At 39.7% G+C, this 27,216-nt stretch overlaps 1 protein-coding gene across 3 annotated transcripts in view; it reads right to left on the reverse strand.

The window, feature by feature from the left end:
- Window positions 1–6,020: 6,020 nt before the first annotated feature.
- The window catches only part of LOC129067505 (24-hydroxycholesterol 7-alpha-hydroxylase), a 72,695-nt gene continuing 51,499 nt past the window's right edge, over window positions 6,021–27,216 (reverse strand). For all 3 annotated transcript variants that reach the window (XM_054569453.1, XM_054569455.1, XM_054569456.1), the window contains exons 9-12: window positions 25,443–25,538; window positions 24,495–24,583; window positions 9,791–9,878; window positions 6,021–6,942 (exon numbers count right to left, since the gene is read on the reverse strand). In XM_054569453.1, coding sequence (XP_054425428.1) covers window positions 6,871–6,942; window positions 9,791–9,878; window positions 24,495–24,583; window positions 25,443–25,538 — 345 coding nt within the window. In that variant the 3' untranslated portion in view covers window positions 6,021–6,870. The remainder of the gene's footprint in view (window positions 6,943–9,790; window positions 9,879–24,494; window positions 24,584–25,442; window positions 25,539–27,216) is intronic.

Below are 27,216 nucleotides of genomic sequence, written 5' to 3' on the forward strand. Positions count from 1 at the left end.
AGAAGAATGGTAAAGCATGGAAAGTGCTGCAGTGCCAAATACAAAAAAAAAAAAAAAGTCAATGTTATTATTAGTACTATTAGCATTAAATTTTTATTATAATTTTTATCTTTAACTCATAGCATCACTGTATCAAGATATATAAACCTTCAGAGTGCTGTAGTAGTGCAATCTAACTAATCTGTCTGTTCTTTCCTTTGCTGCACTATAAGGATGAAATATAATTATTTCTCATCACTTCCTGGAAAATTTTTAAGTTTAAGCCATTTCTGCCCTTAAAATTTTGCTAGGTTGTGGGTTTTATGAAACATCAAGTTCCACTCTTAAAGAACAAGGAGACTTGAGTTTCAGGGGCAGCACAGTGAAGCTTAGAGAAGCACAGAGCGAAGAGAGGTTCCCCCTAACTAAAAAGGGGCTTCCGCTAGGCTGGCAAAAAGTGGGACGGCTGAGTCTTGGAGACCCGAGGCTGATGGAGACCTGAGACCAAGGGAATCTGGGCGGAAGGACACACAGGCTCCAGGGTTCCTAGCCATGATAAACAAGGCACAAACCACAGCGCAACAGCTAAAATAGAATTCTGAATGCAATGTTATGACTTTGTTTTTGATTTAATTTTTATTGTTTTCCATTACCATTTAGTCCCCTTGTACTCCCTCCCCTCCCAGCAGTTCACCACAACTGTTGCTCATGTCCATGGGTCCTTTGTCATTTTTGCTCAATCCTTCCACCCCCTAACCTCCCCACCCCCCTTAGCTATCAGCCTGCTCTCTATCTATGAGCCTGTCTCTATTTTGCTTGTTGGTTCAGTTTGTTCACTGGATTCCACATATGAGTGAAATCATAAGGTATTTATCTTCCTCTGACTCGCTTATAAATGTTATTGTATACTGGATATCAAAAGCCGTTCTAGTAGAATCCAGTCACACTCTTGATGTGGTATGAAGCATACTGGAAGTATGTATTCCTGTTAATAAAATCAGATCAAAGAGGACTAAAGGCATTAAAAAGAACAGAAACCAGAGAATTTCATTTCTGAGATTGTGCAGGTTGCCTAGTTTCTGCTGTGGTAGCAAACAAATACAAATATCAGTGTCTGTTCAGAAACTGTGAGCTGTGCAGACTGTGGAAAGGGACTCTTCTCCTCTCTGATACTCAGGGACCCAGGCTGATGGAAGCTTTGCCTTCTCATGGCTGCAGAGCTCATCTGCCACAATATCAGGGGAAGAGGGAAATAAAGACAATTTATATCCATCCATATGTCTGTGTTTCAGCTTGGAGTTGACACTTAACAATTTGTACTTACAGCCCATTGGCCAAGTTGGTCACGTGATCCTGGGTAACTGTCCAGGCCCTGGGAAATTTGGGACCTAACATTCAGAGCACAGTAGATGTCCCTGTGACACAGAGCTAGCCTAGTCCAGTGTTTTTCAAAATGTGCCTCTTCGACCCTTGGGCTCTACAGAGGTATATACTAAGTTCTGCAAACAATGAAGCATAGTCAGCTAAATGTTGAGTTGAATTTATCATCTTTTATCTGCTTTTTTATTGCATGATCTATATATTAATGTGTTGTAGAAAGAAAAGTTTTGCTGCCAAAAGAATCAGAAATTCAATCATTTGTTTCATTTTTTTCTTTAAAGAATCATTCAGTTAAACAATCTCACCCAGAGGTTATTTTCACTAGTCACTGAACATCCCTTGGGGGCACATAACCTGACACTTCTCCAACTTGGACTTCAGCTTCTTAAGCAGTAAAGTCAGGATGTTAGGCTGATATTTCTATTTACCTACTATGATTCTAAACATGATTATCTTCAGCAGCAACAATGAAATCAAAGAAGTTTGCACTGTGAAGCAACACCACAGGCTTTCCTTTAGGTTCCTTTTTTTGTAATTCTTCCCCAAATTCCAAGTCCCTGGAAGACAAATCTTAAACTAAGACTCTTCCCTATTCAGCAAGTTTCTGTCTCTGCCAGAAGAGAAAATCCATGCATCTTTCTTACTCTATGGCCAAGTGGGTCTCTAATGACCAGGGCTATTTTTTTTTTGTGAAAGAACAAGGTAGAACACTGTTCCTCAAAAAAGCCAATTTCTAATAATAGACAATGCATGCTATGATATGTCATCAGAACTTACAACATTTGTTCAACATTTACATTTATATGCCCTTACTAAAAATATGCATTTTTATCAGGTATTTTTCTTGCAACAGTGATCTGCTAGCTTTCATTCTAGGCTAGTCTACTGCATGGTTCCCACAGGGGGAAGGGGCTGGGGGCTCCTGGAGAAGAAAGCTAATGAGGAAGGAAACTGGTAAACAACAGGAGTCCTTGTCCTCTTTATTTGCAATGTAGGCTACAGAACAAATTAGCTACGTTTTTCCCAAAGAGTTAAGAGAGAAACAAGCGTGTGGATTATGATGACAACACGGTCAAAGCTGCTGTCTCTTGTGGGCAACATGTTCTCTTTAGGAAGCATGCAGTGCTGTTTAGTGTTAGGGGGACATGGTTTGGAGCCAGACTCCCTGGGTTCAAATCCTGCTGCTGCTTCTTACTAGCTGTGTGACCTCAAGCCACCTGTTTCTCTGAGCTCCCCTTCTCTCATTTGAAAAGTGGGGATTGTGACAGAAACAAACCTAACAAATTAGATTATTGTAAGGATAAAATAAGTGGGTGAGTGAAATGGGCTTAGTAAAGTTCCAGGCACATAGTAATTGCTCAAGTGACAAAGTGACAAAATGTCATGATTGGTTTCTAGGAAGTAGTAGTCATTTTGTTAAGAAAACAAATAGTTTATACATAAAGTTGTACTCTTTTTAATTTAGAGAGAGAGGAAGGGGGGATATATAGAGAGAGATATTGAGAGAGAGAAACATATATTTGTTGTTTCACTTACTTATGCATTCGTTGGTTGATTCTTGTATATGCCCTGACTGGGAATCAAACACAAAACCTTGGTGCATTGGGACAATGCTTTAACCATCTGAGCTACCCAGTCAGGGCCACAGAGTTGTACTTTTGTCAGTAATAACCTATAGCCATTTATTAAAATACTAATAAAATGATTATAAAGTGAACAAAACTTAGGAAGTTTTAAAAAATTATCCAAGCCCAATATTTAATGAAGAAAGGTCAAAGACATTTATTCTAAAAACATTTTTCAAACCAAAGAGACTGTTCTAAGGAAAGCCAGGTGTGTTGGTTCACTCTCACCTGCAGACTTTCGGGCTGCTTAACCAAGAAGTATGGGGTCCCTGAGCAGGGGGCTCACCTGAACCTCATTGGTGAGTGCTGTCCAGTATCCTCCATTGGAGCAAAATACATAGCCAGACTCTACTGAGAAAGTAAAACAGCTGTGGAGGATTACTTCCTGCTATGGTCTGAATGTTTCCGCCCCAGCCCCTCAACCCCACAATTTATGTTGAAATCTTAATCCCTAGAGTTGATGGTATCAGGAGGCTGAAGGATGGAGGTAACCGTAAGGAGTATCAGGTGGAGAGAAAAGGGAGCGGAGGCAGAAGATGGCTGATAAGTAATAGTCAACTGGGGAACTAGGCTCCCTATGAAGCTGAAAAGTAAGTGTCATGAGAATAAATGAGTGAGAGAACTGGGAGGATAGAAGACTCTAGAGAGAGGATAGACTATCTCAATGTGAAGTTTCAGAGGACAATTAGGTGTGAAATGACATGTCTAGTGTGGGTATGTGAGGGGTGGCCACAGTGCTGGTTATGTAAAGAGATTAGAATTCTGAATGTAGTTTTGACCATATTTTAACACAACGTAAGATCACCTAGATACAGAATGTCCTTTCTCACAATGGTGGCACATGTGATTGAAAAAAAAAAAAAAAAAGACACATACAGCCAAGATGGAGGCATAAGTAGAGACACTTCGCTTCCTTACACAACCAAAAGAAGGATAACAACCAATTAAAAAAAAGCAAACAAACAACCAGAACTTCCAGAGAATCGAACTGCATGGAAGTCTGACAACCAAAGAGTTAAAGAAGAAACATTCATCCAGACTCTGCCACAGGGCAGCGAAGTGGGTTGCCCTGCCCTGGCAAATATCTAAGGCTCTGCCCCTTACAATGTAATAGGTGCGCTGAGACAAAGAAATATGGCCCAAATGAAAGAACAGGTCAAACTCCAGAAAAAGAGCTAAGCAACAAGGAGATAGCCAATCTATCAGATGCAGAGTTCAAAACACTGGTAGTCAGGATGCTCACAGAAATTATTGCATTCAGTCACAAAATGAAGGAAGAAATGAAGGCTATACAAAGTGAAATAAAGGAAAACATACAGGGAACCAACAGTGAAGGGAAGGAAAACGGGACTCAAATGGATTTGGGACAAATGGAAGAAATAAATATCCAACCAGAACAGAATGAAGAAACAAGAATTCAAAAAAATGAGTAGAGGCTGAGGAACCTCTGGGACAACTTTAAACATTCAAACCTCTGAATCATAAGGGTGCCATTAGGACAAGAGGAAGAGAAAAAAATTGAAAACTTATTTGAACAAATAATGAAGGAAAACTTCCCCAATCTGGTGAAGGAACTAGACATGCAAGTGCAGGAAGCTCAGAGGCCCAAAGAAGTTGGATCCAAGAAACACATCAAGACCCACCATAATTGTTACCCAAGATTAAAGAAAAGGAGAGAATATTAAAACAGCAAGAGAAAAAGAGAGTTACCTACAAAGGAGTGCCCATAAGATTATCAGCTGATTTCTCAAAAGGAACCTCACAGAAAGAAGGGGCTGGAAAGAAGTATTCCAAGTCATGAAAGGCAAGGACTGACAACCAAGATTACTCTATCCAACAAATCTATCATTTAAAATGGAAGGGCAGAGAAAGTGCTCCCAAGATAAGGTCAAGTTAATGGAGTTCATCATCACCAAGGCTTTATTATATGAAATATTAAAAGGACTTATCTAACAAAAAGATAAAAAACTATGAACAGTAAAATAACAACAAACACAGCTATGAACCTAAAAAAACAAGAACAAAAACTAACCAAACAACTAGAAGAGGAACAGAATCACAGAAATGGAGACATGGAGGGTTATCAGTGGGGAGGGGGAGGAGGGGAATGGGGGGAAAAGTTACAGGGAATAAGAAGCATATTTGGTAGGTACAGAATAGACAGGGGGAGGTTAAGAATAGCATAGGAAATGGAGAAGCTAAAGAACTTATATGTGCAACCCATGGACATGAACTGAGGAGGGGGGATGGATGCTGCTGGAGAGCGGGTGCGGGGTGGAGGAGAATAAAGGGGAGAAAAAAGTGGGACAACTGTAATAGCATAATCAATAAAATATACTTAAAAAATTTTTAAAAACTCTCCTTTTCCTTGTTCTAAGGAAAGAAATGGATATAGATTATATCTTCATCTTTACTTGGTAGCCTAGAACAAAAGAGCTCATGTATTTACTGACAGAATTGCAGAAATAAGTGATGAATTCTTTTTATAAACTAAATGGTTGTGCATAAACTTGTCAACTAACATACATCGTGACCAAGCAATAATGAGATAAACACTAGCCCTGAGTGGCTGCAAATTCAGCTGACGTGTGTATCACATGCAAATAGTGTTTCACGGTGAGCCTTCCCTGGGAACATACCTGCTGTATTTAGTGGCGTTTGCCAGATTACAGTCTGCAACTCTCAGATCTGCCGTGGACTCCCCCACTTTCCTCAGCCCCTTCCATCTCCAGGCCCCTAAGCCTGCTAAGCTGAGCTACAAGCTGCTAGCTAATCACTGCATTAGTCAGGAAAGGTTAATATACTCCAAAGCACTTAATTTTCTCCTAGGGAGTCATCTGCTCATTGATAGGAAATAGATGACTAAGCAATCATTACCAACCCCAAGAGACAATTCTAGCACAGGGAGCAAATAGTCCAGAGTACAACATGCACTCGCTACAAAGCTTACTTATTGTGAAATAAAAGAAGCTAGCAGCGTTTTATTGATTAGAGGAAAAATCATGACATCACTGATCATTATTATTGTGATATATTTCTCCCTGAACATGACTGAATTTCTTTTCTGGATTTCACAGTAAATATTTCAAGTATAAGTCAAGTAATAGAGTCAAACATTGTTATTTGCCTTGGCACTCATTTTTATTTCCATACATTAGCAAAAATATTATCTTAAGGTGTAATTACAAACACCTTGCATTAAAAGAGTGCTTTCACCGTAATTAAAATACAAATTAATATATCAATCTACATACATTTATTAAACATGCCTTAAAGAGAAGGTGTTGTCCCAAATGTGTATAGAAATGAGTGTAGACATGCTTCCAGTCTTCACAGGTCTTAGAAAGCTCTTACTGTATTCATACTTTTAGCATTAGACATGTTTACGATAAAGAATTACATTAATAGAGCTCAATAATTCCAACTGCTAATTAAAAACCATACTGAGAAAAATAGATATTTTCCAGAAGTCATAATTTAACATTTTTTGATGCTAGTCTTCCTGAAAACAGAAATTTAAGTATATTGTCTTCACAGAATTAATCTACTAAGATTTTCATTCAAATGGCATTATTTCTATTCAAAGTTCTAGTACAGTTTTGCATGAACTAAATTCCAACTTCTTAAGAAATGCTTCCTCTTCTTGATCAGTTAAACATTTTCTGTAAACCATGTGTTCTGGCCTTTCTATCAGTGAGAGTGATGTCAGATTCTTGGTCTACTCTTGAGATTCCAAACACAGGCACCATTCGGACATCTTCTGCACCTAAATACTAAAGCAAGGTTCAGCCGCCTGTTTTAGTCGCGGTCAGGCCTAGGTGCTGCCAGGCAAGTGGATGAGAGGCAGCCACTCCTCCAGACCGCCTGGCCCTCCTTAGCCCAGGGGTCATTTTCTCAGTTTGTATTGCATCCGGCATTGTCCTTCTGGCTGGGGAACACCCAGCAAATGGAGAGAATGCTAAAAGCAGAAATGAGGAAATTAAGAGACAAAGCCAACAGTTTTAGACCTAAGGTTTATTCAATTATAGAACAATTATCCCTAAAAGGCACAAGAGTTTAGATTTAGAAGACTGGAAGTGTTTGCTTGATGAATTTCATCAGTTCGAGTCTCCCATTCAAGGGACAGAAAAGAAGGCAATCCCTTCTCTTAATGGCAATCCCATCACCGTTTTGCCTGCCATCCTCCCTTCACTTTGTTTGACTAAAGAGGACACCACAAATAAGGCACCTTCTACATATCCGGCCTCAAACTGCGACAGCTCATTTATAATCCCTGGGTGAGACCTCTATGGCACACGTCACAGACGTTTAAAAAGCAACAAGGCGTTGGTGGTACGAATGAAGTACTATTACAGTATGCCAAAGATTGTAACTTCCAAAAGAATATTTTGTGGGTTCCAAATGTTCTGATTTCTTTCTCCCTAGTTCTGAACAAGGAATGAATGTATATGGTAGATGAGAGCAGCTCAGCTTATTGCAAATAATACAGAGGTGGTTGAGACTTTGGAGCCTGAAACGGAGAAGCAAGCTCTTCTGCCAACCTTGAGGGTTGAGGGGGAGGTGAGAAGTGAGGAAAGAGAAGACTGATCCAATTTAAGTCATCAGTCTACTGTCAAGTGTGAGTGCAACCGGGCACAGAATGGGCTCCTTAGCAAGGAGCCTCTTAGGGGAATTGAGAGAATGTGTGCGGGGTTCCCATGGACTCTGAAATTGCAGCCACAATTTTGTGTGTATGAAGAGGAGTGTATTTTTCTAGAAAGGGAATCCATAGGTTTTCTGAGATTTCCTAAGCATTCATAGACCCCCCAAAAGGTAACACAGAATAAAACCAGCCAACCAAAGAGAGTGCCACTGTATTAGCAAAAATGTGCTTGTTTTAGCAAGAGAATTGGAGTTGGTCTTCTTAGGAGGGCTCAAAAAGAAATAGCTGTCATTGCCAGCAGTGGGGCCCTGCTGCCTAATCATGGATTCTGGAGAGCTGTGTAGTGTTTCCTTATTGTTTGGTCCTTACTGGGAGACAACTGAAATTCAATAAAATAAAATAAAACACTGGGCTGTTGCAAAATTACATTGGGGATGCTAGCATTTGATTTTTGCCACTATGACAAGCATATTCTTTTGAGGGAGCTGCTTTCCAGGTCCACTGATCTCTCTGCACTTGATAAAAGAGTGTCTAGAACATGCCCAGGCAACTCATCCGCTCCCAGGACCTACAAGAGCTTGGTAATCTGAAGATCATTTCCTCCAGTTTTTGATCATCCCATTTTACAACTTAGTGTTCCAATAGAACAAGTCCCATATTAAATAATTTTAATTAACCTTTTTAATTTCTAGAATAAGAATTAAATAAAATGCCCTTTGAGGTCATGAAAATTCACCTAGACCTATACTTTTGACAAACTGAGATACCACTTCTTTAAAAAAAAAGTTCTTAGTAGTATCAAAACAGAAATAGGATGTATATAAAACAGCATAATAAACACAAGTAACAGAGTTCTTAGCTAGGAAGAAAGTGCTGGGAAAAATCTTGCTTAAGGATCTGGTCAAAATTCCCGATCTCCAGTGACAGATGTTACACAGTTTTGAAAAATGTCATCCATCTCACCTGAGGAGGCATTTCTGTGTCTTGCCAGTGGGAAAATAGTTGAATGCTGAGCCAGTCCTGGGCAAAATTGTGACATCTAACTTGGGGGACCAGGGACCAGTATTTGGCTCTAGTTTTCATTTTGCTAACAAAACGGTACTCAGCCAAGAACCTTCATGAAGGGTATTTTGATTCTCCTTTCACTGTAGGATTTTGAGAGCTCTTCATGACTGATAGTTGCTTGTTCTCAAATAGAAGTGCAAGAGGAATCAAGGGAAAGTGCTGAAATGTGCACCTTTGTGAGTGATATGATATTGTCTGTGTCACTTATGCACTGACATGATTTCTATTGAAATGTCACCCAGGAGTTTCATTTATCTCTCCTTATATGAGCTTTATTGTGTCAAGCATAAGCCAAAGCACAAAATGCTATGTGAATAGCCCTGTGATTGTGAACACAATGCTTAATTTCCGAGCTTCACCTCAGTTTAAGGAGCACCTAATCCCCAGTTTTCAAAATAACCTCCAAACATTTGTAATTAAATTGCATTTCCCCTTATTTCCCTGGACAGCGGTCCTCAAACTGTGGTATCCAGAACAGCAGCAGTAGTGGAAATTCCTGACTCTCTCCCCACTTACTGAATCAGAAAATCTAGGGGCGGGGCCCGGGTGCTGTGCTCTAAGGGGCCCCACAGGCAATTCTAATGCTCCCACGAGTCTCAGGGCCATTGGTCTAGGAGAACAGAACTGTAGAAAATGGAGGATTTAAATGATTAAAATATTCAATGGTCAGAGCCTGGGAAAAGTCATGGCCTTTTCATTTTTGTTCACCATTTCTACTCTTGGTTTAGTTTTGGCCCAAGGGCTATGACTTGTCTCCAAAACTGACAGTTCACTTTTGGATTCACATACATAGCTTTTTAAGGACACAAGTTCAACATCAAGGCCATGTTTGTTGAAAGGGGTTAAAATTGGTAAATTCATAGAAGAGGTTCTAACATTAAATGGTGGGAACACTACTATTAGGTCCCAGTCTTGTGAGGATGGAGCACATAGATAAGAATGAAGGGAGGCTCTTCTCAGTCTGGTTCAATGTAAGGCACCTGTTAAGATCAGGCTAATCGAGGAAATCAGTAGCTCATCTCTAGTAATTAAAACCAAGGGATGAGAGTTTCTATCAAATTTGAAAGTCATACTCTTCAAAAATTCTGGAAAAACTTACCTGTTTTGGCAATGGATCTAGAAGACTACAGTCATAATAATAAAATAATAAAATAATGCACATTTGAATCTCTAACAGAGCAAGCCACCTGAAAGAAAAATATAAAATTGTTACTTGGTTATGAAAGATAAATAAACATTCTCCACCGATACAGAATATCTAAAAAGTACACGTACTTCAAAGCAAACATGCTCTTCTTTGCAATATATACTTTTACTATCAAAAGGATAAAGGAAGAACGTACTCTTTCCTTCTACAGGCACACCTCATTTTATAGTGTTCCACTTTACTGAACTTCACAAATGTTGTGTTTTTTACAAATTGAAGGTAAAAACCCTTCGCCAGCAAAAAAACTATGACTCCCTTTATTGTGGTGGTTGGGACTGAACTGGCAATATCTCTGAGTTGTGCCTGTATAAAACTGTCTGCTTAATAGGGTAGTTGGGATGATTAAATTACTGAACAATGTATGTAACATGCTTAGCCAATATAAGCACTTAATAAATGAAAGCTTGGGTCTCTCTTCTAAGTTTATATCTGTGCTTTCCAATATGGTAACCCTTAGCCATATGTGGCTATTTAAATTTAAATAAATTAAAAAATTTTTCAGTTCCTCAGCTGCCCTAGTCATTTTTCAAGTGCTCAACAGTCATACATGGCTATTGGCTCCTATACTGGACAGCACATATTTAGTGTTTCCACGATCATAGTAACTTCTATTGGACAGTTTCATCTGACCTAGACCCTGATTACCCACTGGAAATTACTGCCTAAATGTTCTATAGGCACCTCAAGTTCCCCATAAATTATGTACAAGTGCTACTGAATGAGTTTACTGTCTACTTTGTAAGACACACACAAATAGAAACTAAAAAACTGAGAAAAATATAAATGGAATTCTGCTAGTTTTCCTTTTGCTCCAGTGGATTGTCTTGAGTTCTCCACAGGGTAAGCAAACCCCTTTAGAGGTCATAGCCCCAATGAACACAACTAGTTCTCGAGGTCAGAAACCTGGAAGTCATCATACACTCAATCCTCTTCATCACCCTCCATATCCACTTAAGCACTGAGACCATTTGTTACACCTTCTAAATGATTCCCCACTCCCTCTCCTTACCCCTTTGTTTTCAGTCTCTCTGCTTCTCCCTCACTGTGGTCCCTATCATTTATTCATATATTTCCTGGATTACTGAATCAGTTTAGCTTTCAGGTTGGTCTTTTTGTTTTCAGTTTCACTTCCCTCAACTCTATCAATGGAGTGAACTTCCTAAGACATAAATCTATCACTGTCTCATTCTATACACACACACACACACACACACACACAGAGAGAGAGAGAGAGAGAGAGAGAGAGAGAGAGAGAGAGAGACTACCTATTTTCTTCCAAGTGCTATAGGAGAACACAGCCAGGTCTTAAAGATCTGCCCTCTAGCTGTTTACCCAGTAGCCTCTCTTTGAATCCCAAGCTCTGGCCACACTGCATACCTGGTGGTCTCTGCCTGGTGGTACTCTCTACCACAAGCCTTTTTCTTGTCTGGGACTCAGCTTCCCTTGGAGGCAGTCCCACATCACTTGCCTCTGGGCCGAGGTGCCCTTCCTCTCCACTCCCATGACTCCCTGTGCACCTCTCAGCCATGGCACCTATTGCACTGAATTGTGATTATTAGAGATTTCTCTCCTAGAGGGGGAATTGCATTGTTGGGCCTTAGCACAGTTCAGAGAACACTACTGATGCCTAATAACGTTAACTGAATAAATGAACAGATGATGGGAGGTGATGCCTTTTATTAAGCAGGTTTAATTTCCTGCCTTTTTCAACTTTCTCTGTGTTTCTGTGGCACTTTGTACATCCCTCAACTAATGTCCTTACTCTCCAATCCTGCTACATCCTACCATATTACAGTTAATTGTTTGTATGTCTATTTCCTCTTGTAGACTACAACCTTCAGAAAGCAGAAACTATGTCTTATTTATCTTTAAATCTTCAATATTTGTGGATCAGATGAGTAAATGAATATAAATGATCTGATACTCATATCAGGTAATTAGATTTGTTTCCCACTGGTATTATTGAAACATCTTGGCTATATTTTATTTCAAATGAAATCTGGAGCATTCCAGGTGTTATTATAACCCACTTGGACACCACATCAATTCTTCATGAATATTTATGATGCAAATTTAACCCTACTTACTTGTAAATGCTAAAGATAATGTATTCCAACACAGTATCAATGTTTATGAAACAGAACACACCCAACCTTTACTGATTCAAATCAAATTAAGCAGCAATTCCAAAAATAAGGAATTTTGCTAATTAGTGTATAGGCTCAGAATTTCTCCAAACTAAATTTTTGTCTAACTTCTTACAAATTAAAACATCCACTGGTAACCATGATGGACTGACAGGAGTCAAGGTTATCCTACACTCGAAAACTGGGCAAGATGCACAGTGTTGAATGAAAAGGCCCCGAAAGAGAGGAAGAAATGAGGTGAGCCCTGTGACTGCCCCAGCTTACTGCCTATGGCTGTTTCCAGGCCACAGTGCAAGAACGGAAAAGCCTCCACTGACCTGAGAGTCTTGCTAAAGTAAGTGGACAGAGATCAAAGTTCAGGCAAGTTAAAAAAACTAGAATTTTCAGGAATGGATATATATCAGAGAGGATGTGCTCACAGGGACAGCAAGAGTGCTCCAGGGACCTACCCAGGGGGCTCCTTGAGTATTTGCCTGACTCCTGATCTCTGCACGTGTGAGAAGAAACTACTGAAGCTGGAGAAGAAAGATGAAAAAGACAAAGAGCAATAAACTGAGTAATGCCCAGAGATCATACAAGGCATGGAAGTCTGCATCCCTTGCAGGGGCCTAGAGGCTTCTGCATCTAGTCGTGCACAAGCTAGAGTGCAAAGATCTTGCAACACATGCACCACTGGGTAGAGTCCTTAAAAGATATCACCTTAGTAGTGGGATTATATTATCTTAAATTAAATGCCACCCTAGATTTTCCTTAAAGTCTAAGGACAATAAATCCTAAAACTTAAGGAATACAATACAATCTAGTATCCATCACACTTAAAATTTATTTATTGCACCTATTCAAAAATTACTAGGCCTGGAAGAAACAGGAAAATAAGACACATATGCAAGAGAAAAAATCATTCAAAAGAAACAGACCCAGAAATGACAGATATTGGAAACACCAGTTAAATCTACTCCACATATTCAAAAAGGTGAAGCACGGTGAAGAAGAAAGTGAAAAAAAAAAAAAATATATATATATATAGAAAAACACCTAAATCGAATTCCTAACAATGGCAAATAAAATATCTCCAATGAAAAGTATACTGGATACACTTAACTGAAGATAAAACACTGCAAAATAAAAGATTATTAAGCTTAACAACGGAAAATATCCAAAATTAAATAATAGGTTAAAAAGACTAAAAAAAGAAATGAACAGAGTACCAGTGACCTATGAAATAATATCAAGCAATGTAACGTACACATAATTTGGAGATGCACATAGATGGGCAGAAAAAGTATTTGAAGGAGTAATAGCTAAGACACTTTCAAATTTGTGAAAACTATAATTTACAGATCCAGGATGCTTAATGAACCTCAAGCAGAATAAACATAAAGAAAGCCATGCCAAGGCAAATCACAACCAGAGTCCTAAAAAGAAAAGATAAAGAAAAAAATCTTAAAAGCAGCAGAGAAAAAAAAAGACACAATTAAGAAAAACAAAATTAAAAATGATCGCAGACTCCTCATCAGAAGCCATGACTGCCAGAAGACAATGGGCCAACATCTTTAAAGGGCTGAAAGAAAAAGAAACTCTCAAGGTATGAAGAAAAAGTACTAATATTGTTTTTTATAATAATGTACTAACTACTATGAGAGAAACCCATCTGGATAATTCTGGAGCAAATATTTCATTTCCTTTTTACGGATTTAGATACCACCTCGAAAAAATAACTTTTGGGGGGAGTTATGTGGAGAGGAAGAGAAAGATATGGAAATGACAGCCAACCATTCAGCAGAGGATATGAAGAATAAACCAATGGACACATCCTAAGGGACTGGACATGGTGTGCCAGCATGGGCTGTTTTGAAAAGCTCAAGTCCGCAAGACAACCACAGACTGTACCGATGGAAGCGCCCAGTGGTACTCTCTAGTCAGACTTTGAGAAACGTCCTCATGGAGGATGGGCGATGGATGCTGGAGTGAAATGAATTCCTCAGGTTAGGGCTGAGGCTAAAACGAGGGCACTTGCTCTGGGGCTGTTTCGTGAAAGAGGAAAATACAGCCCTGTATATGGAAGTAAATGTTTAGGAATAGCGACTTTTTATGAAGTGCTCAGCTTAAATATTTTTCTCCTGGACTTTAGGGAAAGAAATATTTTATGTGCAATTTTAATATTTCCCAGTCTACACTGTAAAATTTAGTCAAATCTGGTTCACTTACTCTGTCTTGTCAGATAGTTTAGTATATAACAAAGATGATAAAATGACAGAAAATGTGATGAGCTTCATTTTCCCCGTGTTGGAGAAGGTGGGAAAGAATAAATATTGAAGATATAAATACAACAAAATAAGATCTCCGTTCATTTATTCAATTGATATTTATTATCTTTATGTGCTGTATGTTGTCCTAAGTGCTAAAGATTTAGCAGTAAACAAAACAACATCCATGCTCTCATGAAGACTGACTTCTAGTAGAGAGCTAGTAAGCAGGTAGTGAATAAATAAACAAGAAATGCATATATCAGGCAAGAGAGTAAGTACTAGAATAATAAATAAGACAAGATAAGGGGAAAGGGAGTGACTGAGGTGTGGGCTAAAATGTCTTAGGTTAGGAAGGTCTCGGATGAGGTGACATTTTTGGCAGACTCTGGAATAAAGAGAGTGCAGCATGTGAATATCTGGGTACAGTATTCCCTGCAGAGGAATTAAAAGGAGCAAAATTCCAGAGGTAGGAGGATGAGGCACAATGAGAGGGCAAGTGTTGCTAGAGATGAGCAGCAAGGGGCAATGCCAGAGAAATGCCCCAGACATACAGAGAGCCTTTTGGGACATGTTAGAGACTTCATTTTATTCTGTGAGTTGAGAAGCCATTGGATAGCTTTGAGTAAATTTGATTTAAACTGTAAAAGCAGCCTCTGGCTACTACATTGAGAATAAAATACAAGGTAACGTAAATGGGAGCCAGAAGACTGAGGAAGAAGCCATTAAGGTTTTCAGACAAAAGAAAGCAGTGACATGGACGAGGATTGCAGGAAGAGTCCATGAGCCATGGTCAGAGTCTGAATACACTCTGCAGGATGGGTTTGCATTATAGATGTGAAGACATAGAGTCAAAGAGGACTCCAAGTTTTTGACCCGAGGAAATGTAAGGAAACAGCTGCTATTTACCTCTGCAACGGGGAAGACTGAAGGAAGAACAGGTTGATGACTTATCATATGAGGCTCAGGTTTGGACCTGGTACTATAGACCAGTGCCCTGAAGACATACAGAGCAGATGGGGAGGGTGAGCTGAGGAAATGAGCCTGGTGTTCAGAGGGATATGAGAGCTACAAATACAGAGTCGTCATTATCCAGACAATTATTTAAAGCCATGCGACAGGATGATAGCACGTGGGGAGCGAGTTAACCAAAACACAGGAAATCTGAGGAGACGGCCCTGAGATACTCCAAAATTTGGAGATCAGGAAGGGGAAGAAGATGAGCAATGGAGATCGAGAAGGAATAGTCAGAGGGAAAGAATAACAAAAATGGAGTGATGTCTCCAAAGTCCCTGAAGAAAGTATTTCATGGAGGGCATGAGCCCCCTGTCAAATGAAGGGGACCAGGAATGCCAGCTCATGAAACTAGACATTACAGTTCCCACTTACATAAAATGACCAATTCCCAGTACTTAGCTCCCTTCCTAGAAGTAAATTACATGAGATCACTCTTTCAGATAACTTCTATGTTCGACAGAATAAGAGTGACTCCCCAATATTCAATGTTTACCTAGCAGCCCTAGAAAAATACCAGCTAGATTTACACTGTTGAATTATACAAGTTTTATAGGTTCCACTTCATTCAAACAAATCCTGTTTTCTTATAACTCTGCTTTTATCCCTTCTCAAACATTACCTTGCTGTAGACCAGTGCACTTCCCTGAGCTCAGTCCCTGGGGTAAGATAAAAGCAGTGCACAACAAAGACACTAAGCAATCCAGAGAGGCAGGGGGTGCTGTCCAGTGAAGAAGGCACTCTAGGCAGAGGCACAACCATCCCAAGGCAGAGACTTATAAGGGACCCTGGAACAGCTTTGGGCCTGCAAGTTGGTGACTCCCGCAGGGGAGGTGCTGAGATGGAGCTGGACAGAGCAGAGCAGGAGGAGCTGGTTCACGGAGGGTTTCGAAGGTGCTGGGCCATGGTGCTGGGACTTCAAATCTGAAAATGCTTACAGACCTAGTAAATCAATTGTACTTATTGAAAAAATAACACTGACATGTAAAAACGAACTTTCTGTAAGTGTTATTACACATACGAGGCCCTCGATAAGTACTTCCTCTACCATGCAGATGAGTAATGTAAACAAGACCAATGTTCACAAGCAAGTTACCAGTACAAATTTAAATGTTTTAGAAATATTATGTATATTTTGATTAGAAAAAAATTAGTAGTGTTTATCAACTTATTAAAAGAGTTTTCGACTAGAATCTGTAAGAAAGCATTTCTTTCATTATTGGTCCTGTGATGTTCTTAAAAAATCATAAAACTGTGTTTCCTGTAAGGTCACACTATAATTCAGGCTCTTGAAGCATTCATATTGTGCATTAGTGAGGCTTTCATATTCTTCTTTTAGTGTTAAGTTAGCTTATGTAATTAAATTAGTATTACTTATGAAAACAGTATTAATATTACATTCTAAACATTTTGATATTATAAAGGAAAAATAAGGTGAACTAATAATACAGATAACAGAATAATAGGTGCTAAAAATTTTATTTTCTCCCAATCCAAATATTTGGAAATTCTTGCAGAATTACCTCAATTATCTACTAAATACAGTTGTTTTTCAATGGCAAAAACTACACGTGTTTTTGAATTTTACCATGTTACTGAATTTTGTTCAATGTCTAAAATATAAGACTAACATACATGTACCTGTGACATTAAAATTTTTTATGTCAAAGAAAACAGGCTTCATAGATTTGTATTTTTGCACAAGCTCTTCAAAAGCAAGCTGAGCTATGTTCATGTTAGGAATGTTTTCTTAATACTACTTCTGATGTCAAAACAGTGAAAATAATGAGGCTTATTATTTATAACAGATTTATTTTTTACACTTACAAGAACATTACACATCTACAAATAAAGCTCATTAAAATATAAACATGTTGAAAATTCCTTAAATACTCTGTACTTGCGTATTTTCCCCATTTGTAGATAAATGTTCAAAGAGTGTATGCAGGCACTGAGAACACAAAGTCTGGCAAAACACAGACTGTAGCCTCACATAGCCAGTAATGTGCATGGAGAGGTGGAAAAGGTGACATTTGAAGATAAAGGTGGAAATGCAAGGCCCATGGAAATTTGGAGGCTGGAGACAGAACTCCAACTTGGAGTAATCGATGTTGACTTCACGTAGAGGTGAAACTTGAGCTAGACCTTGATGGAAGGACAGGCTCTAAATAAGTAGAGCTGTTGAGTGAGGGCATTCCTGACCCAGCAGACAGCCAGAGCAAGGGGAGGAATGGACACTGCAGTTAGGGGACAGAGAATAGACCCTCTGGGGAGGGATGTCCCAGACACTCTGGAAGGTACAATTGGTGTCAGATTTTGGAGAGTCGGGAGTGCTAGGCTAAATGGGTTTGGCCTGAAGGCTGAGGCACCAGAGTCTTAACCAGAGAATGGCAATTGGAGGTGATTATTTAAGGAAAATGACTGTATGTAGTGTAAGACGGATTGAAAGAAGTGACAGTAGGGCAAGGGAGAAGGTTTATGAGTCACCTGATGCTAAGGCACAAGACCTGATGTAGGAGGTAGGAATGGACATGGAGCGCCAGAAAGAGGGAGGAGTGAAAGGTGGCCCTAAAAGCCCAGCTGTCTAGGAGCACAGTGATCCATCAAGAAGTGAGAGAGGACTGAAGGAATGGGAGGGATGGGGAAGGTAATGATTTTAGTTTTAGATGTCTTGATTTTGAGACTGAATCCCTCTCTTGAAGTCATTGAGGGTAACGCCAGCATGGGCTGGAAAACGGCCACTGTTGCCAGGAACAAGGGCTCTGAAGTATATTCCTAGTTGCTACCAGCTGCAGCTTATGAAAATAGAATGATCTTGCCCTGGAATTCAGAGAAGGCAGCATGCACACATACTTTCACAGGCACCCTTCCCTGAAGCATGGCTATTCGAATTAAAGGGGAAGTACTTTTCCCACAACCTCCTCCCCCTAAGAAATTTTTTAGGAAAATATAATCAATCTGGTGGCAGGATGCAAAATAATCTAGATCAGCCGTCCTCAAACTTCAGCAGCATGTGTCAGAATAATATGGAAGGCTTGTTAAAACACACATCACTGGGCCCCACTCCCAAAGTCTCTGAATCAGTAGGGGAAAGACCTGAGATTTTGCACCTTTTACAAGTTTACAGGTGATGTTTCTACTGGGGGTCTGGGTGGGGTCATACTTTAAGAATCACTGACCTAGGGAACCTTGACAAGGAGAAGGGGGAAAAATATGTCAAAAGATAATAGATTGTCAAACCCCCCAGTTTAAGCACACAAAATTAATATTACAAAGAATATCTCAGCTATACTTGAAACACTGTGGCTAGCTCAGGTACCAAGCTTTTGATTGGGAATGATGGTGTGGGCATCATCCGGTAGAGTGGACAGGTAGATGCTCATATTAAATAAGGGAGGAGAAAACAGAATAACATGGGAAGAGAAGACTGAAATAGGATAAATTGGAAGAGAAAATAAGAAGAAAACACGTGAAAAAGAGAAGAGAGTGGAAAGAGGGAAAAGGAGGTGAGAAAGCATATGAGAAGGCAAAGAGGAAAGGACTGGAGGGCCTCAGCCCTTCTTGATCTGACATACAGTTTTCTATTCCATCGGGAAGGTCAGAACAGACTCCTGGTGGGAGGGCCCTCTGAGGTCACTGCTTTTCAGAGTTGCAGCCTGGACCGTTCCAATGGCAATGCTACAGCTACTCCTCCTGGAAGCGAAGCTCCCGTCTGCACGAGCTATGACTTAGAAATGTGGATATCACTTTTTCAGCAAAAAAGAAAAGGCCAAAGGAACAGTATTGACTTAAGATCAAGTACTCACCCAAGAGAAATGATCTCGGTATATTTTAAATTTCAGAACTCCCAGGAAAAACTTAAGAAGTGGCATTTACTTTTGTTTTGTGACATACCAAAGTAAATGAAACTCAGCCCTTTCACAAAGCACAAGGTATTTAGAAAGCTATCAGCTGATGTGGTTAGTATACATTATTTCATGGAGTAAAATAAATCTTGAAAGAAAACCTTTTATTTAAAGGAAATTATATTACTTCGGATGCTTCTGGTTGCAAGTGACAGAAAAACCACATCAGACTGGTTTTCACACATAAGGGAATGACTTGCTTTGTGATTCTGAAAAGCCTAAAGCTGGGGCTGGCCGCAGGCAGAGGTCACTGCAGCAGCTCGGTGACACTACCAGGCAGCCAGGTTGCCTCCGCTGCTCTGCTCTAGGGTGCCAGCTTCATCCTAACACTGTCTACATCTGTAGTCTCAAAATAGCTGCCAACAGTTTCTAGGATCAAGCCATTCCTTATTCACATCCTACAGACGATGGTTAGTTAGTTTGGTCCCAGAAGTCCCAACAGAAACCTCAGTAGTTTATTTTCTTGCTTAAAGCATAAGCCAACACCTAAACTGATCACTTCGGGAAAGGAGGGAGGGGACAGTGATGGGATGTGAGGATTGGCTTAGGAAACAGTGCTCCATGGTGATAGAGCACTTACGGGCACAATTGGGTTGCGATGTGGTACACTTTTCATTCCAGTTCTCCTTTCCTGGGAATGCAGACAACTGTTCAGAGGGGAAACTGAAGTGCAGTCACTGAGTTGGATGGGGGACGAAAGCCTGTCATAAAAGGGGTCAGGGGTCAGGGCACACACCAGCCCAAAGTCTCCTTTGTTTCTCTCCATAGAGAAATCCTGCCGAGGTATTCTGTGCACCACAGAGGGGCTGGAGGCCTGTTTTGTAAATAAAAGGAAAAGAGAGTCATTTCTGAAATATTACTCAGAAATGAACATCTTTCTTTTAGAAGCACTTTGGCCTCTCGGACTATCAAAAATCACTCTTGAAGTGCTTCTTTTGTTCTTGACAGGCTTGAATCTTAGCCTCGTAATGAAGTGTCAAAATAAAACGGCCAAGAAAAGTAATGACTGCAATTTTGCCAATGGTTTCTGTGCTCTTTTGTATGAGTCACTGCTCCTTAGTAAAGCAGAATGAAGGGAGAAGCATGGCTAGAAATTAATAGAGGATTCTGGTATTAACCAAATCTCCCCTGCCCACCCTCACCCTAACCCTTTAATATACCCTCCAGGACATTGGCACACCATGGTGAAAACATTAGGTAACGACTATGTAAGTAAATACAGTTCCATGTAAGTAAATGCAATTCTATGTAACAACTGGAGTTGAGGGGATGCACCTGTTTATCTAAAAAATTCTTCAGAATACGAGGTGAGCAAAAGTAGGTTTGTAGTTGTAATACAAATAAATAATACAATAATTAATAATACAAGAATAAACTCTGTGTTTTGTGGACTCACAACAGTAAGCCTACTTTTGCCCACCGCGTACCTTGAATTTGCAACATTCCATGAAATCCATAGGGATCTGGGTTGGTTCACTCCTCAAAAGTGATCAGCTATTTCTAAGTATAAAAGGAAGAGCTACTTACAGTACTTCTAAAATACAAGACTGTGCGAAGATATTTTAGTATGGCACAATCATTAAAATTATATTATCTTTAAAATAAGCATTTAGAAACAACTGTGCTCAGAGTTGCCTTGCTACTATTAGCATACAGGTCCATTACATTCCTTTGAGTACTTCATGTTCTGTCTCCCTCTAAGTTTGATACCACTGCCTGCTGGAAAGGTGTGCTTTCTTCTATGCTATTTATTGATTATTCCCTTTTGGCCATAAGGCCCCTTCCTCCAAACCCCTTGGCAATTACAATGTACATGATCCTCTGGCCTTTCTCACGTGCCATCTTAAACTGTTAAGCAGGCCTTGTTTTTCATGTTGCTGTGACACATCTCTCCAACTACATTATCAGCAATTCAGGAATGTTATGTGTCTTTGAATCTTCCTGGTATTTAATAAAGTGACTTGAATTAGACATTAGATTATAAGCTCTTTCAGGGAAGAGACTTTCATCTCTTATTTTGTTTTCCAAGATAACTTGTAAAGCCCTACCCTGACATACAGTATACACTCAATAAATATTTACTTAATGAAATCATAATCATATTAATACTAGGTGCTCAAGAGGTATTTGTTAGGTTGAATAATACTATTACCAACCCACTATCTGCTGGACCTATGTTTGGATTAATTCTCCAACAGCTGTATGATTTTCATCAATAATTCAAGACAAGTGCCCTAGGATGCATGTGGGAGTCACACACGGACAAAAAGGTGGAAGTCGGTTTCTAGTTCCAAGGAACCCAGGCTTCATTTCCATTTCTCAAGTACTGCAATCTTGCTCTTACATGCCCTCTTCCTAACCAAGCCTGCCTTTGTAAGTGAGTTAATCTTGCAAACAATCAGGGTGATTGTTTCATACTAAAATTCAACCCCTATCAATTAGCATAATGACACATCCTCTTGCAAGGAAAATCAAGGCTGTTGGCTTTGGTGTAGATTCCAGGGGTTGCATCTAGCAAGCACATCCCTTTCTGCTAAGATCATCAACTGTCAGAGACACTCACACAACACTAGAAATCCCTGCCCTATTTCTCCATTTAAACTCATTGTTTTAGAGGACAATGTACTTTAGAGGCACTGTACTGCTACTCTTCATTCTGCATGCTACCACTACTGAAGAAGTCTGGGAGTTCATGCTGCTTTCCTGTTTTTCTTCAAAACCACCGTTCTTCTCCAGCAGTAGAATTACGAGGAAGCGTTCCCTTGCTGCGTGTGCCCAGGACTTTCCCAGCTCCAGGGAAATACCCAACAAGGGGTTCTTCCTCCAAATGTATTTTCAGAACTCCCACTATTTGGAGGAGGAATGACAGTTCAGCCATTCTGTTTTTAGTTGGCATTTGATGGCAACACTCAGTATTCATGTAGTAAATTCTGCAAAATCTTCTGTGTTCACTTGTGAGAGGGGTTCTCATGCTGCCTTAGTGGCCTAAACTCCAAGGGTGACAGCTACAAGGCCATGGGGCTCTGTTCAGGATGGACTTTGATTGTCAGCGACTTTATACGCAGCTCTCTCTGACTCTGACTCACTGATTATTTGGTACGTGAGAAAATAAATTGGCTCCTGGTACCCAAACTAGGAATGGGCATAATTTTCTAGGGATTATACTAAGGGCTTGTGGGATTAAGTTTTTAGTGTAAAAATGTATACATTTTCTGTATAAATGAGATACTATTAATTGAGCTGAAATGTCATGGTTCTCTCTATTGTATCTGTTACTCTCAAAACCAACCAAATGTCTATCAGCCTCAGAAGATACCATAGTTAATGTCATAACAGCTCCTCTTACAAACAATAGTCATCACTTGACCACAGGCCCATACTACATGCTTTACTGCCAAGCATTTCAGACCTTAGTTGAAGATATTTCTAAGTCAATTTCAAAGATGATTCTAATAAACTCTTTAGTTGCAGTAAAGAAACCTGAAAAAAGTAGTATCTATTCTTTTTAGAAGAGCTACGCTACAACACTGGTACTTAATAAGTGACAAAAACAATATATGTGTTCTTGGTTTAAGAATTGCCTATCTAAGGTAAAAATAACGTCAGAGGCAGATTTTGAGGGGTTTTGCTATTACTGCTGTTCCTGTTTGTTACACTCAATTACAATGTTCAACTCTGAAGTTTTTTGATGGCTATGACAGCATGCTTTCAGCTCTAGACAATAAAACATTCAATTCAAACTGCCTTAAAAATAATGAACACTTATTATAGATAATAAATACACTCAATTATTATAAAATAAAAACATTTATTATCTAACATAACAGGAAGTAGATGAGTGACAAAACCAATGACTCAGTGCCTTCCATATGTCTGTTCTGCCCTCCACACAGTCTACACCATCATAAGGTCTGTTCCACTTGAATTTGCTGTTAGTAAAAACTAGGGCTGCATGCTTTCTTGTTTGCATCTAGTGGGAAAGAAAAAAGGGGCTCCTCTCCTAGTCATGGAAGAAAAGTTTCTCCTTTCAGTTTGATTGGCCAGTTTAGGTCAACTACTTACACCAAACAGTGTCTCCAGGGAAACACTAGGCAACAATTTGCTTACCCTTAGGTTCCTATAATAACTTCTAAAAAAGGAAGACAGAATTATCCTAGCTGGCTAAGACTAACTAAAACCATTCTGGGGGGGGGAGTTGTTTAAAAAGCATATTGATACCATAAAACATAAAACAAAGGAGGGGTAGAAGGAATGCATGCTGTGGAGGAAGTCATGATTGCAAATATGGACTGACATTGCTATTCAAACAAGAAAAACAACTAATTTCTTACACTAAGAAACTACAGTTTTTTGATGTAAGATTTAAAAAAAAATTTATTGATTGATTTTAGAGAAAGAGAAGAAGTGAGGGACCAGCAGAGGGAAAAAGGGAGAGAAGATGAACAAGAAACAGAGAGAGTGAGAGAGAGAACCAATATAAGATTTTTAAAGGATTTTCACATCCACTGAGTGAGATTTTGTTATGGACAGGTATCCATAATTCTCTAACTGAGTCAGCACCATTGAAGAAACGGGACTTATTTAATGTTGAATGTAAGTTTTTGTGAAGTCAGGTACCACGTCCACTTTCCTCACGTCTCTGTCCCTGAGGCTTAGCAGAGGGCCTAGTACGGGCAAGATGTTCAAACGAGTTTCTGCTTGACTAAAAATAAGCCTCAACTATCTTTCATTAAATGATGAACACCTGCCCTAGAGTAGGGCATCACACTGAAGGAAAGTCCTCGGGTGCCAGATTAATTTAACTACAAAGGGTCTATCAAAGTCAAGTCTTTATAGAATCAAACTAACCCAATAAACACAAAACCATTTAGTAAGCTGCTGCTATGCTCCAAGCTAAAGACATTCTGTAATCCCAACAAATGTCCGTGGTAAGGTTGTAGTTCAAAATATATATATACACCTCTATCTTAATTTGTTAAAAAGGTAAACCTCAAATGACTTTGAACTATCCATATGTGAAAGCTGAGCATTGGAAACGTAAACCGTGCTTTCATGTGGCAGCTGGAACTGTAATATTTTGTTCCCAGGAGGTCTCCTATCAGAAGCCACTTTAGATATTCTCACAGAGACATTGCACAATACGACTGGCTAACCAAACAAAACATGGTCTCCTGACTTTCCCTGCAGTTTGATAATAAAGAAAAGAAGGCCAAAGCTCTCCCCCTCTGAGCCATCATCTTTCTGCAGACTTTGCGGATAAATGTGGCCCAGCTGTCTCACTGACCTTCCAGGACATTGGTACTTCCCGCTTCCAAATGCCATGAAGTAGTCCAAGAAAGCATGCTTCTCTAAATTTGCCTCTTTCCAACGTTCCTGTGGGAAGAAAACATTTTTTATTTTTTCCAAATCAGCCTTATATAAATAAGCTTAACTTTATTTCTCTAGGCTAAAAATGACCTTGTACAGCTAATCCTCGCATATAAAGTTGCAGGGTTGTTGGTAATTTTTTCCAACCTGTTATTAATATCAGCCACAATTAGGATTCTGGAACATAGCTAATAAATAAAAAGGCTTAAAAAGAATTCTGTTAAATGGTAAGTGTAAGTGATGATGTAAATCGACCACAGAATTGACCTCAGGGAAGAAGAATATTTACAATAGAGCCTCAGGCTCCATCATAACCCTGCCCTTGGTGATAAATTTAGTAATAAGACGCTGACAGCCCTGCCGTTGGGGAAAGCCTGTGATTCAGAATGAATACATCTGGATGCCATTTTTGACAGTTTTACCTAAAGGCAGAGAATAGGCCAAATGACCTCTTCAGATTCTGTTCAGCCCTGTCACCCCCCAATTCTAGGAAACAGCAGAACACCGTTTTAATTTGCTTCAGTTTTATTTTTTGTACTCCCTGGAAACCAGTAACAGGAACAATTGCCTGAAGAACATAAAATAAGTCTTCTATCAGGACCAGGCATATTTACTTTAACATGCCCTGCTGGTTTCAGATAAAAATTTATTTTAAAGTTGGTGAAGCTTATTCCAGGAACCTTTGCATCTGATTTGTTGTACATGTTATACCACATATGTTGCATATCTAATCTGTATTTTGTAGCCTTGGTTGCTAGAGAAATATGGCTGCTTAAAGGCACAGTCCTACTTAACTTATGAATTCATATTTCTGGCATAAAATATTAAAATCAAAGGACAATGTATATCGAAAGAAGTAACTTACGGGTTTGAACAATTCAGGTTCAGGAAAATACTTTGGATTTCTATGCAGCCAAAATGGAGACAACATCAACAAGTCACCAGAAGGAATAGTGTAATTCTATGACAGAAAAATTGGTTCCAAGTCATTTTTTGAAATATGCTTTAAAGAGAGTTTGGGTCGTTAAAAATAATACTAGAACTATATTGTGGCAAAGGCACATACATTTTATAATCAATGGTGATAAAATATAACTCTTTCCTGGGTGGTGAGTTCTATTTTCCAACTTAGGCAATGACTGATTTCTAATTCAGATGATCAGTTACATGCACATATATATTTAGTTACAGGGGGGAAAATATCAGATAAATGTGAAAATTTTAGAAACTAGTGTAAGTTCACTCTAATGCAGTCTTTGCTGTTCAATACTGAGGTTTGCAGTAAGTGTTCTTGATGATAGAAACCACAGTAAATCTCCAGATCCTGGCACAGAAGAATCTAACTCTGAGACAGGATACTGGTTGCAGCACTGAGGACAGGAACAGCAGGTGTCCTGCCCCTGGGGACACTCATAAGAATGTCAGGGCAGGGTCAGTGGATTCTTTGTTTGTTTGTTTTTTCACTCTAGCAGCAGCTGTTAGGACAGAAAGAATATGAAGACAACTGGTTAGGAAGACACAGAACGAAGCAAGTGTTGTACATTTATTTAGTTGGTTTTGTATTTGAGGCTGCGGTGGTTATGGGGCTGAGGATAAACAGTGTGATTCCTCAAACAGCAAGTCAGCATGATCATTTTCTATTCATGTTAAAATAGGGCTTCATGATACATAAACTATATACTAAGACCTAAAATCCATTGCATAAAATCACCCTTTTTATCACCATGCTCAGGAACCATCTCTCCCAGAGTGTGTGATCGCTAGGTAGCCACCAACTTTACGGAGCAAAGCCATTTTATTGGCAGGTCCCATAGCCAACCATCAGAAGCCACGTCTATTTAACCTCACATAATTTTCAAATGTCCTCAGGATATTTGCAAAACACCAGGTTTATGTATCTAGAATTAGCACCTTACAATTAAAAACATCTCTTTTTATGGTAGCAGGAATAGGGTATGAGGAGGGGTCATCATTTTTTCACCCAGGGGAACCCCTGTTGGCTCCAGTGGGAGCTGAGTATCACTTGAGTTGGTCAATTACAGCGTCAGGACAGCTGGAGAGTCAGATCCAAACCTGAGAAGAGGGCGAGGCATGCTGGTGCCCTCTTACCCATTTCTAAAGTTGAAAGAGCCCTGTGAGATCCCAATCTTGTGCGTTCCTTCTCCTCCTGCTGGAACAGACTCTAGAGAAGTCATGACTGATTCTGATCAAGAATTGGCCAGGGAGGGCCTGATGTGTGTGGCGCAGGGCTGGAGGCAGCCTGCCCTTCCCTTCCCCGCTCCACAGTCCTCTTCAGTGGCAGTGGACCTATGATTATGGCTTGGGGGCTGCTGGCGGCTGCAGCCCACAAAGCGAGCTAGTAGAGAAAGACTCCAAACAGGACCTCAATAACACATTAACATTAGCAACAGGGAGGAGACCAGAAAGACATGCCTGTTGCAGCAGCAGACGCCAGGCTGACAAATGGCATAAAGGATGTGAGAGCTGGTTACATTCACTGGAACCCTCTGAGCGAACAGATGTCATCATGCCTAGTCTAAGCATCGCTGTCACTGTTTACACGATAGATGAAGAGAAAGATCAAGAGGGAGACAAAACAGTCATAAGACTGCAACACAGACCACGAGCAAGGAAAAGAC

Source organism: Pteronotus mesoamericanus, unplaced genomic scaffold, assembly GCF_021234165.1.
Source record: "Pteronotus mesoamericanus isolate MK-2021 breed Mesoamerican mustached bat unplaced genomic scaffold, CSHL_Meso_final contig_20, whole genome shotgun sequence".
Taxonomy (NCBI): Eukaryota; Metazoa; Chordata; class Mammalia; order Chiroptera; family Mormoopidae; genus Pteronotus; species Pteronotus mesoamericanus.